At 38.2% G+C, this 12,875-nt stretch overlaps 1 protein-coding gene across 1 annotated transcript in view; it reads right to left on the bottom strand.

The window, feature by feature from the left end:
- Positions 1-309: 309 nt before the first annotated feature.
- The window catches only part of ENPP1 (ectonucleotide pyrophosphatase/phosphodiesterase 1), a 65,161-nt gene continuing 52,595 nt past the window's right edge, over positions 310-12,875 (bottom strand). The window contains exons 20-25 of the mRNA XM_004422326.3: positions 11,906-12,057; positions 10,239-10,368; positions 9,100-9,180; positions 8,110-8,242; positions 6,449-6,611; positions 310-4,391 (exon numbers count right to left, since the gene is read on the bottom strand). Coding sequence (XP_004422383.2) covers positions 4,221-4,391; positions 6,449-6,611; positions 8,110-8,242; positions 9,100-9,180; positions 10,239-10,368; positions 11,906-12,057 — 830 coding nt within the window. The 3' untranslated portion in view covers positions 310-4,220. The remainder of the gene's footprint in view (positions 4,392-6,448; positions 6,612-8,109; positions 8,243-9,099; positions 9,181-10,238; positions 10,369-11,905; positions 12,058-12,875) is intronic.

Below are 12,875 nucleotides of genomic sequence, written 5' to 3'. Positions count from 1 at the left end.
ACTTTCCCTCTGGTTTCAGACCATTCTAACTACTGGAAGGATTTTATATATGCCTGTTGCTTGTTTTCACCTGGAAGTAAAATTAAATGTAATTAAAATACCAAAGCCAAGAATATAGGTCACATCAGAAAGGGTGTTTACTCTGTGAAGCGGAAATGAACTTTGGATCTTTTTTCTCCTTCGAACAATACAGCTGTGGTTAATTGCCCAACACTTGTACTCAGTACCAATCCCAAGCAAACCACCACCAACCATTCCCTGGCCCCACCCTCCAAACACACACACGTCCACACAGGAAAGCAGCCAAGCTTCTGTACAGACAACTTTTATTTGTAAATCCATATTTTTTAGCTTAGAGACACTTATATTTTATAGAAGATTTTTTTTCTACCTTATAATATTTAGACTGGCCAAAAATCAGGGGAAATGTCCCTGGACTGTAGCCGTAGTAAAATTTTACTTAATGCTTGTGAAAGCACCTATGCACCAAATTCCTGTGATAGGCTTCAGCATGAAGTATAACCACCACATTTAGTTTCAAAGTTCAAATACCAGTTTCTTTTATAGATAAGCATGTACCTACAAAGCCGGGCAGGACAGTGATGCATCCAACGACAGAGAAAAGTCAGAAGGGCTAACATCCTCTCCTGGAGGAGAAGAAGGCCAGCTCCATCCCTGTCTGTCTTATCTCCTTAAACAGGACCAGGCCAACTGGGCTAAGGGTCCTCTCCATCTCCTTACCCTGCTGGAACCTGAACATTCACCTTCTTACCCCAAAGGTCGGCCTTCTTTTCTCTGATTCTTGGAACTATTTTTAAGTTCCACCTGGTTCTTTGCTCTGCCATGAATGAACTGACTAGCTACGAAATTTTGTGTGGAAGTTACTTACTTCATTTAAGAAATACCAATTGGAGACATGGCAGTAAAATTAGGGATAAATAAAGATTTTGCTGGGCACTTGAAAAGCAAAGAATAGCCCTTACTGAAAAAAGCAGGATAAAGGTGTTGCCATATATGGTTGTGAATTTACCATTCAAATGGGGGAAGTGGAGCCCAGTTACATGTTTTAAGTTGATGAAATAGTGAAAGGAGGGGTCTCTTTCAAGATAAAAACTGAAAAAACAAATAACGTATAAGAGCAAGGAACAGATGTGGATGCCTTTTCCTTTAAATTCAGCATAGAATTTATAATCTGACACTTCCTTTAAGAACAGGAGATTACTATAACAAAGGAAAAAAATGAAATACTTGTATATCATAAATTGGTCACAAGGACACTTGTAGAAAATATCAGAAGTAGCAGTAAATGGGAAACTGCCAAAAACATAACCATCCAAGGCAGGCCAGAATGCACTTCCTCACCTGTTCACCTGGAGAGCTCCAATTCACCCTTCAAGTCCCAGCCCAAATGTCATCACCTCCAGGAAGCCAGTGGTGACACTGCCAAGCAGCACCAATGCCTCCTTTGTACCCCTTGCACCCTGCCCATGGCTCCATTGTAACATTTACCACCCTTTAGGGATCATTTACACTTCTGCTGCCTCCACTCTCTTTCCAGGACTGTAAGGACTGTTAACTTGTTTTTCTTTGTATTCCCAGTGTCTGGAAAAGGGGAGAGACATCTATCCACTTAATTAAGATCTACTAAAATGCTTTATATAGAGGCAATCACGTGTCTGCATGTGTTTTGAAGAATATATAAAAATCAATGAGACACTTCAACAAAGAAGTAGATATCCTTCTGCTAAATACAGATAAAAAGCTTAGACATTACATATAAAACAAACATAGGAAGATTCTGACAGGTGGAGAGGAAAGGCAGACAGGCGAGGGACCTCGGCAACCAAGGAGGGACACTGCGACGAGTTCCCCCGAGTTTGCTTTTTAGCTCATATATCTCAGACCTGGAGCTGAAGTAGTCAGTAATCTGAAAATGTCAACGAGCGCAGACGGAAAGAAGCCCTGAGAGGGCTGCTCTCTCTCTAGCCAAAGGACCAGAAGAGGAGCAGCCCAGCAAGAGAGAAAACAATAACTGTTCCACTCCAGCCACACACCACAGAAAAGACCAGGACCCCACCCATGCCAGCAAAGACTGAGTGGGAAGCCTAGACTTCCACATTTGCCAGGCTGTGAAGAGATGCCCCAAGTGTGGTGGTGTCAGAGAAGGCTGGTGGTGGTGCCAGGGTGCTGTCAGAGAAGGCTGAGGAGGGAAATGGTAATTTCATCCTCACCTGGTGATAATAAAGCTTCCCTGTCACCCCTGTCCACAGCGTCAGTGGAGACCACAAGGGAGCAGTAACAAGGTGCCCTGCACATCCCCAACTAGGGAGGCATCAACAGATGCCCAGTGGGGAGCTGAATTCCCACCCTGCCCAGTAACAACCAGGGTCCCCCTCACCCCCAGTGTCAATGGAGGCTGAGCAGGGAACCTGAACACTAGCACATCTGGAAATAATAAGGCAGTGCCCCCAATTCCCCTCCTAGGGTGACATCAGAGAAAGTTAGCTAAAACAGAAGGCTTAAATAAGATCCATAGTCCCATAACATAATACCTAAAATATCCAGGTTTCAACTGAAAATCATTCATCACACCAAGGACCAGGAAAATCTTTTTGAATGAAAAAAGACAAGAGGTGGCAACATAAAGAGGACACAGATGTTGGAATTATGTGACAAGGATTTTACAGCAGCCATGATAAAAAGGCTTCAATGAGCAATTACGGACATATTTGAAACAAATGAAAAAACAAAAAGTCTCAGCAAAGAGAGAAAAACTCACAGCAAAGAAATAAAAGATATAAAGAAGAACCAAAATACAATAACTGAAACACAAAAATCAATGGATGGGCTCAACAGCAGAATGGATTAGACAAAGGAAAGAATCAGTGAACTTGAAGACAGAACAATAGAAATTACCCAATCTGGACAGCAGAGAAAACAGACTGGAAAAAAAAAAAGGTACAGAACCTCAGGGACCTGTGGGACTAAAACAAAAACAAAGGAAACTTTCTACATTATTAAATAATTTTCAGATGCAAATTGTATTATCTAAAGGTCTTTGTGACCCCAAGGCTGTTGAGCAATGAGTATCATATGAAGGACAAATACAAACCTTCGGTGTACTAAAATAACACCTAAATCAGACCCCGGTAGCCTAAAAGTGACTGTAGCATTCAAAGGTTCACAGGCTGGGACTAAAGGGTATAGTCCATACAGTGGAGAAATCAAGTTCTTTTATCATACCCACCAAGAAGATATTAAGTGATGATAACATGTTCCCTTCAAATCTACGAAACTTCAAAATGAATAGCTCAGCACAGTATAGCTCTGCTGCTGATGGGGTCATTTTTGTGCACAAAGGAAAACATTCCCACCATCTTGATGAAAAATGCCACCTTGCATATGTTGACAAGTTCTCTGAAGTATTACCAAGATATTTTTAACAGTCTAAAATAACCACTTTCAGAGCTATTTTCAACCTATGTTAATTACCAGTGAGCAGGAGGGGAATATTTGTCTTCTCTTCTACAAATGTAGAATGAAATTTCATAACAGGTAGATATGATCAATTCACAGATCTTCCCTCAAAGTTTAACTTGTTACAGCCATTAAATCTGGAAAGGCCCAATCACAATAAAAAATTAACACAGGATTACATATTTTGGCTTTTCAGGGGGTGTACAGAAAAGACAGAAATAGGACCCCAGAAATATTTTTGCTTCCATTAATTTTTTTGATTAAAACTGAAAGAAATGAAACTCCAAGTTAAAAGGAGTCCAGAACCACTTTTAAATTCTTGTGAAGAGACTAACGTAACACGGACTATTCCAATCCTATTCATTAGTCTATTATTTGCCAGCTGCATAAAAGTTTATTAATGATAATAAGATTCAAATTATCTGTTGTCCAGACAATGTTCACAGCTACTTCTGCCCTTAAGAGAAGTAGAAGAGCAGTTTTTGGTATGGTCTGTCTTTATTCCCCAAACCTGAACAATGCTCACAGCTCTTACACATTCAAACATGTGCGAGACTCAACAGGAACACTCCCCTACTGCTATGCTAAGGCCACAAGTTTCCCTGAGATGGTCGTATCACAGAGGATTCCCAGTTCTAACTCTGGTTGACAGTTTCCAAACAATGCAATAATGTGAATAGAGGACTGTATAAAATAGAAGGTTCTTTCGAAAAGATTTATGGTGTGTTTCTGGAATAAAAAAATCAGTCTTCTTGGTTAAAAATTGGCAAGTGTGTTTTCAACTTTAAAATGTCTGAAACTGGCTCTTTTCTTTCTTGATAGAAGCTGAGTCCAGTGATGAGTTCAACATCGGTAATCCGAGCTCTGTGTAACCTCAACAACTCTTCAACCCATGAGGATTCATGCTTCCCGTGCTATGAGGGTGGGACATAAAGAAGAAAAGTCACTGGAGAAGTGAGAAAAGTCCTACAAGCTCTCCATCTCCCCACTTTAATCGGCTATGACACTTTGGCTTGCAAATGGCAGATGCCACAAGATTTGTTAGACATAATCTCTGCTCTTGAGTAGCTCACCATCTAATATATACCACGCATATTTGTTTAATTAGACATATCAAATCTGGGAAGAGGAAGGTATACCAGGAACAGATGCTCATCTATTGCATTGCTGCAAGAAATTTCAACAGTGTGGGGTTTAAAAATGTTGGAAAAGAGAAGCAACACGGAATGGTAGAAAGAATATAGGAATTAGCATGAAGAAACTTGGACTCAAGTTCTGATTCTACCATTATCCTACCAGGGTACATCTTCTAGGTACATTGTCAATTAGCATTTGATAAAATGTTTGTATTTAAGATATTGGTAAAATAGCTTTTGGAATGGTAGAGACAGAAAGGGAATTCAACACCTAACTCATGGCACTTAACATCATTTTGGTCAATGAGATGTAAGTATAAGCCTAGTGCTGCTTTCCTTTTTTCTGGGAGAGCCCAGAATTCAGACGTGACATCTAGAGAAGTAGAAGCCATCTTTAGCCCACATGGGCCATGTGCTAAGAATAGTGGCGCAGGAAGACAAGAAAGATCTGGGTCCCTAATGGTGCTGCTGTCCCAGTACACCATCCCAAGACCATCTCCCTCTGGACTTTCTGTTACATGAGGATCCCCTTAAATGCTCAAGTCACTGTAACTGGGTTGTCTGTTATTTGCTGCAGAATACAACACTAACCGATACTTTTATTGACAATTTAATCTCTCAAGGAAGAGAAAGCAATGAAGAAGGGAATACTTGGTATGTGTCCAATAGTGTCCACCATATTGACCAGTTAGCAGAGTTTGATGCCCAACAGGCATCCAAAGAGTTAAAATCCTGCTATTCTGTATTTAATTCTAAAAAATAAGGAAAAAATAACTTAAGGAGAAATGTGCTCTATGAGGACTGGTCAACTAATACTGAAAGCTTATCAGAGAAACAATTAGAGAGAGACATATCTTCATTAATTTTATGAATGATACATAGAAAGACTACGAGATCAGGGATGGCAAGTGGGTCACCGTATCCACTCCTGGGCCCACAGCAGAGACCACTGTCTGTTCTGTTCACTGCTGGGCCTCGGTATCTAGAGGACCTGGCAACAAGTATGTATTAAAGGAATGAATGGCTGGATCAAAGGAGGGATAAATGAATGAATGATGGGATGAATGAATGAATGATCACAGCCCTTTTTCCTGCCAAGCTCAGACTGGATGGGCCTCAAGATCCTTTGACCACAGGACTCCAGGTATGCACCGCCCATCCATTGAGGCTGGTGAGAAGCCAAATCTATTCACCAGCTTAGGTCTAGACTTACTTTGTGTAACTTCAATGGACAAAAAAAAAAAAAACAACTAGAAGTCTTGAAAGGAAAACATTTTGGCTCACCATAAAGAAAAACTTAAAAATTGCTAAAGTTTTAGTGCAATCTTGACATTCAAAGACTATAGTTCAGATGTTTTAAATTCTGAGCAAATAAGATAACATGAAACAACTATTTCTAAACACTGGAATGACAACAGAATAAGAAAATTACGGAAAAACATGATTTTTATAATAAAGTGACACATAGAAAATTAATTTGAAATGTTGCCTAACCACAACTTTAAGACTAATTTATAACTTGTGGAATTATAAACCCAGTTTTGAAACAACAATGAATTCACACTTCAAATAAACCTAGAGTTTAGTGGCTAAGCTACACAAAAGCACTAAGTTTTTACAATTTGATCTGATTTTTAGTGTTTTTAAAAGACAAGGGTGTTCTTTGAAGATATGTCATCTGAGAAGATCAAATTTAAAACCATCCTGTAATTTCAAAGTACATATATATTCAAGTTATGGGGTTGCTCCCACAGTAATGGTAGATGTAAGACATACACAAATATACTTATATTTATATATTCAATGTTTAAAGTAAATTAACGCAGGCTACTTACCACACAGCTCTCAGTGTTATCAGTCCTGTGAGGCAAAATGAAAGCTGAGGCATCTAAATTTTCACACTGTGGGAGAGCCCGCGATGGATTGTTACAACTTGTTAGCACAATAAAGAAGTGAGTTGGAATCAGAACTTCTTGATTATGGATGAGTCTGCTGTTCCTGTAAAATACGGCAAGACTCACTTTAAGAAAGAAATAACTATCTTCCTTTTAATGAATATTTCAGTAAAGCATATTTTTAATACATCTAAAAATAAAATTCAAAGAATTAAATGTACTATAAGAAATTAGTAATCATAATACCTCAACATATTCTGCCAGATTGAGAGCAAGAATTAGAAGACAGATAAACATGATCCAAATAGTTTTTATTTTCTATAGAAATTTATTGAAGTTGGGAATTGTTTTTTAATCCTACCTCGAGACACTGAAAAGAAAATATCATTTCTGAATACCTACAACCAAGATTCTAAAGCACGACTGATAGTCTTTTAAACTCTCTGCAGTTATCGGCAGAGAGTAGACAGAGAGAGAACTGGTTTGGGACTTTTTTACTCCAGCTCCTTCAGAGAAGCCATGTTGCTGTGAACTCTCCTTTGTTTTAACTGGATTTCCCTTCCTATCCCAATAACTTTATTTTCTTTTTAATTGCAGCATATTCTCAAAGATGTCCCAAGCACTTTTACACCATTTTAATTCTCCTGTTTCCTTTGGTCTCAAAGCTAGGTTCGTTAGTTGGTTTTTTCAACATCTTTCAAAGTTTAAGGTGGTGGGATCACTGTCTTCAAATATAATTTTATGTGTACCATAACACGTAAAACAGAGAACTCTGGTTGAAGCTGTGAATGGGAAAGGTACGAAGTTCTCTACCCCATTCTGCTGTGACCCAGGAGGCAGCTACGGGGAACCCTCATGCCTCAAGAGATATAGTAAAAAAATTGACACTTTACCAACAAATGTGATCACTGATATATGTGTATAAGCCGTAACCCCTAAGTCAGCCTGGGAGAGTCGTTCTCACAAAGGGGCTGAATCTCAGGGGAGGTTTAGGTCTCTTTTTTAAGTAGCCTTAATAGCAAAAGTTCTTCAAAAAATCTTTAGTTATTGTTTTAATAAAGATCACCCAGTTTCTAAAATGTTTTCCCCCTCTCCTTTATAAAAACAGCATCACTGATGGTTTTCTCAAGATGGTCGCTCCAGCCAGAGTTGGGTAAAAGCTGTGACATTTCCCCAAGACCTACAGCTGGGCACAACAGCTTATACTCCTGTTGATTCCTTGACTCAGGATGCCCCTGGCCACATCATATGGTTCTTCAGCTTCTCACTGGCAGTATGTTTATTAAAACAGGATCTTAACAATTAGCCACACATAGAGTTATCTTCTTAACATGTGGCCGAGTTCAGTATTTAATCTAAGCTCAAGAATTACTCATCTGAGCAGAGTGGGGGAGAAACTCTACTTCTTTTACCTAAAAATATTTTATGAACACTGAGCAAAACATCAAAATTAACCAGATGTTTCAAGGGGCTTCCAGTGTAATCAGAAATATCACGTATGTTAACACGAATAGTATCAGATGGAAAAGGTTCTGCTGACTCAACTGGAGAGTAATCCCACTTGATAGCTGTTTTTAAGAGGAAAGGAAGTGCGTTCTTACTGCTTCAGAGTCTCCCAGGAATCAAAACGTCCATCGTAGTCATGGTCAAACACGGGACCGCTGACAACATTGACGCCACTTCTTTCTTTGGCGTACCTTGGCAGTAGAGTGTCATGAAAGTAGCGCCATATAACTGAAATAAGGAGGAAGACAGTGCAGTTTCAGAAGAACAAGGTGCCATGCTGTCGTGTGAAATAAATCAACACCATGATTCAAAATTAGCATTTGTAGTAATTAGAGATGAACTCAAGTTTGGCTTCGGTCTTAGTGTGAGGCCAAAAATCCGTTGTTCGGCTCTGGCCTTTGGAAGGACTAATGGGCAAATATTGAATTCAACTCTATTTCAGGCCTCCCTGAGCAGGTACATCATCATGGATTTGTGATCACATTTCTTCATTCAGCATAAAAAAATCATGAACACAAGCAAGGCGGGTTATTCAGATTCATTGTTAATTTCTGAATATTCCCTTTGAAATAGTCACAAGCATTCTAGATAAAAAGTAGAGTAAAAATCGCCTTGTATGCTGTATATTTTGAAATTCTATGTCACTTGAAGTGTAAATGTATATTTATTCTTGTAAGAGCCAAATGCTGCAATAATTAATAATGACATAAAATCTATTCATTTTAAGATCAAAAATAATTATCAAGAACTTCCAAATAGTTAAATACAGAAACGGACTGAAATTAATATAAGCGCTAGTAGACTGTATTAGCTAGATAACTTAGGAATAACATTACATACTTTTTCCACCAAAAGTGTTTATAAACATTTAAATACAAAGCAGAATAATAGATATTGGAATACATCGTAATTCAATGCTTGCAGAATTTTCTGTGTACTGGTATTCTCAAAGTTAAACAAATCTATAAGAATGTATTTAATATTTAGTCATTTAATTTAAAGCATCAGTCTTATTACATATAAATTACACCTATAATGTACAGAAAATCATTAAAATTATGAGATATAGGGTTAAAATGTTTTACCTTGAAAACTCTGGTACATTGGCACTATATTAGTAGTAAGCAATGCTTCAGAATATATTTTACTGGAACCTTTATTTAGTTCTACAAAGGAAATAGAGAAAACAACTATTTCATTCTTCCCAAATAACATTAGAAATTATAATCTCTCATGGGGGGCACTTTAAAAAATTAGCTGAGTATCATCTTAAACCTGTAAAACTTTCCCAGGTACTGGTCCAGTAAAAATGCAATGTGTTTGGTCAAGTCCCTTAAAAAAAACAAAATATTTAGATCTTTTATTCTTCAAGGTGAATTTATCAAAGAAACAAAAACTATAATAAGAAAGGTCCAAAATTAAATATATTCAAATTTTCCCTTATCGGCCTTATTTCAACTAAAGCATATTGTGTGGACAATCTTCTTTCCTTACACTCTTTCACAGTGAAAAGAAAAAAGAGAAAATCTGGCTTCAGAACAATACCTACTACCCAGAAAAAACGTCACAGGGTGTCCGCCTCGAAAGGCTGCACAAGGCTTCTTTGTATGGATTTGCGGCTTGGAACTGGTCTGCTTTTATAAAGCAACAGCCAAGTTCTGACTTCAGACACTCACTCTGGGGACTGGACTCGGGTTTTTGAGCACCTGGAGCCTTTGGATTTTTGCCTTTTAAGGCCAGCCTCAAAATGTCTTCTTATTAACATACACATTTGCCACTTGAAAAACTAGAACACTTAACTGGGGAAAAAAAGCCATTCCCTAGGGGCTCTGCCTCGGCGAAAAGGCAAGCGCATCAGTCTCTACTTTTACCTAACTCGCCGACAAATTACACTTTTCTTTTTAAACAACAAAATGATATCTCCTTCCTAAGAACCCTGCTGCATCCTTGTGACCTCCCTGAGTTTGCCCAAATTCTGTTTAAAAGAAATGCAGCAAGTGAAGAATGTCCTATCCACAGTGTCTGCACTGAATCAACCACCCTCCAAACAAAAGTAAAAAGTTTCCTAAAACTCAAGTTTTAAGCACTTTAAAACTTTCCCTAATAGTTATATTTCTCATTGACAATTTTCACCAATAAATAAACAAGACAATGTACACTGCCTCCATAAGAAAGAAAAGGAAGAGAAAGGAGGGAGAGGGACGGTCGGGGGGAAGAAACTTACGTGGCGGGGCGAGGAACCCATAGCTCAGTTGAGCGTTATTTTTATAAAATGAACATTTATGGACAGGACTAAGAGAAATTCGAAGATCCTGATAGAGACAGTCGGAAAAGTCTTCTGTAGAGAAGCGGTCCTGAAAAACAAAATGAAAAGAACCGTCAGGTATGAGGCCTACAGAAGAAAAGGAGACGATAAATAGTGAAAGGTGAACCACATGGAAAACTGATGGAGCTCTGGTTGTCTGTTCACATCCTGCACCATTTTCCATTTTTCTAGTGGTGTAATCGTCTTTTTTTCCAACTGGAGTGCAAAAACTCTTTACAATATTAAGGATGTTAATCATTTGTCATATATGTGCAAATATTTTCCTATTAAGTTGTACTAATTTTGTTTATCATGTTCTTGATTACTCAATTTCAAATTTTTATATAGTAAATTGCTGATTTTTAGAGATCTGAGCCTATCTTCCATACTCGACTACACAGACTAAAGTTGGTGGGGGGGTGGGAGTCACTGAATAACAATGCAATAGGAAAACCTCGGGAGTAGTGATGACTGTGAATTTATGCAGTGTTGATTATATAAGAAAACTGAAAATTCAAACAGAATCAAAGAACACCATAATTAAGGTATTAAACAACAATAAATAGGATGAGGACCCATAAAACATTGTGCAGACTGCTGTATATACAAAGTCAAGTAAGAAGTGTTTCAAGTGTTTGAAGATAGTCTTCAAAAATTTTAAAAAATCAAGTTTAAGGTAGAAACTTTATGTAAATGTGTATGATATATATATATTTTTTAAACACAGAAACTACATATATACACACATATCTCTATCTCTTTATTTAGCAATCTCGGTGAGTATTAACAATAGCTTTATTTTTTAAATACAACTCAACTAAGCACTCTGGAATCCCCTTTCCACCCCCCAAGGGCATCCAAGAGCTTGCCAGATACTTTCAGTTTCTGAAAATCTGGTTGGTCTAATTTAAACTTCAATTCCAGGTCAGGTGTAAATCTCATCTCCTCCCCCTATTCTCTCTTCCCAGGTCTGTTTCCTTCACCATTTTTCTTTCCACCATGGCACCCAGGGGGTGGGGGTGGGGGAATGGTGGTCTTATTCTGGGATATTTTCCCCACTCCTTTCAAGGCCTAGCTCCTCTGGTCTGGGAGATGGACAGGATCCCCAGCCTCTCCCCAGTTGGGTCTGGGGGGTCTTCCCATAGATGGCATATGCAGTGGTATTACTGAGTTTAATGGCCTTCCTTCTCCATCAGTGGGGAGCCCCTGAGACTTGGGCAGCTGAGGGAAATCCTTGTGCTCACACAGCTATGTATTTAGAGATGAATAATTGTGACTGATTTAAAACTGATTTCAAGAAATTAGAATCATAAAATATCAAAACCAAAAAAAAAAAAAAGCAAAGGAGAATTCTTGACTGCACACCCTCATTTCACAGGGGAAGAAAGGTGCTCTGAGTCTCAAAGTCATGCAGCTAGTTAGGGGCAGAGCTGGAACTTAATTTTCCTGACTCCTGGTTCAGAGATCTTCTACTTTGGGAACTGATTATAGAGCCAAGATTAACCGGGAGAAACTACTCTTTTCCATGTTTTGCTTAATGATAATTTGAACAACCACCCATAGCTAAAGAGGTGACAAATACTTGCATTTCTGTTGACAGTATAGGACGTCCAAAGGGGCATCAGGATGTCCTCGCTGTAACCACTCACAAACTGGTGCTGGTAGAGAAGACAGATGGTGCTGTTCTGGAGAACTCTGGGCCTTCCATAGGGTAGAGTGCCACGCTTAATAATCTCCTCTTAGGTTGTATCGGGAAAATAAAACCACCATTTAAACGTACTTAGTGTGCATTATATAATAATATATAATGATACACTCCTCTAATTCTTTCCTCTACTTAACCCTATTGAAAAATTATTATTTGTTTATTGACGTCATAATAGTTTACAACAACGTGAGATTTCAGTTGTAAATTATTATTTGTCAGTCACCATATAAATGCGCCCCTTCACCCCTTGTACCCACCCTTCATCCCCCTTCCCCCTGGTAACCACCAAACTGTTCTCTCTGTCCGTGTGTGAGTTTATCTTCCACATGTGAGTGAAGTTATACAGTGTCTGTCTTTCTCGGGCTTATTTCACTTAACATAATTATTTTTAACTGTAAAAAAAATCTAATTACAAAGAGCAGAACCATAAACAATTAAGAAAACAAAAGGGATTCAGTGCAGTTTTTACCTATGAAGATTCTGAAAGACCCACGCAACATCAAGATGTCACAAGAAGACACTACATGAAATTGCTAGAAATTTCGGCAATTAGGACATAAATTATATTACCAAAATTCTTTCACATTATTTTAATTACTTGTTCTTCAGGATACACTCCAGAAGGAAAATTTTCTGGATGATGTGTGTACTTGGAAAGCAAAATTTAAGAACTGAAATTATGAGACTAAACTGAATGAAACAGTAATAGTATATACTGTTTATTGTCCTTTGCCCAAGTGTCAAGTGCTTTGTAGAGTTCTTTGTTTACAGCATCTGATTTAATTCTTATAGATCCCTATGAATTAAGGTTACACACCCATTTTACAGATGAGAAAACAGCAGCTCAG

The sequence above is a fragment of the Ceratotherium simum genome, chromosome 19, assembly GCF_057802395.1.
Source record: "Ceratotherium simum simum isolate JZ-2026a chromosome 19, ASM5780239v1, whole genome shotgun sequence".
In the NCBI taxonomy this organism is placed as follows: Eukaryota; Metazoa; Chordata; class Mammalia; order Perissodactyla; family Rhinocerotidae; genus Ceratotherium; species Ceratotherium simum.
This window is presented reverse-complemented; position numbering and strand designations above follow the sequence as displayed.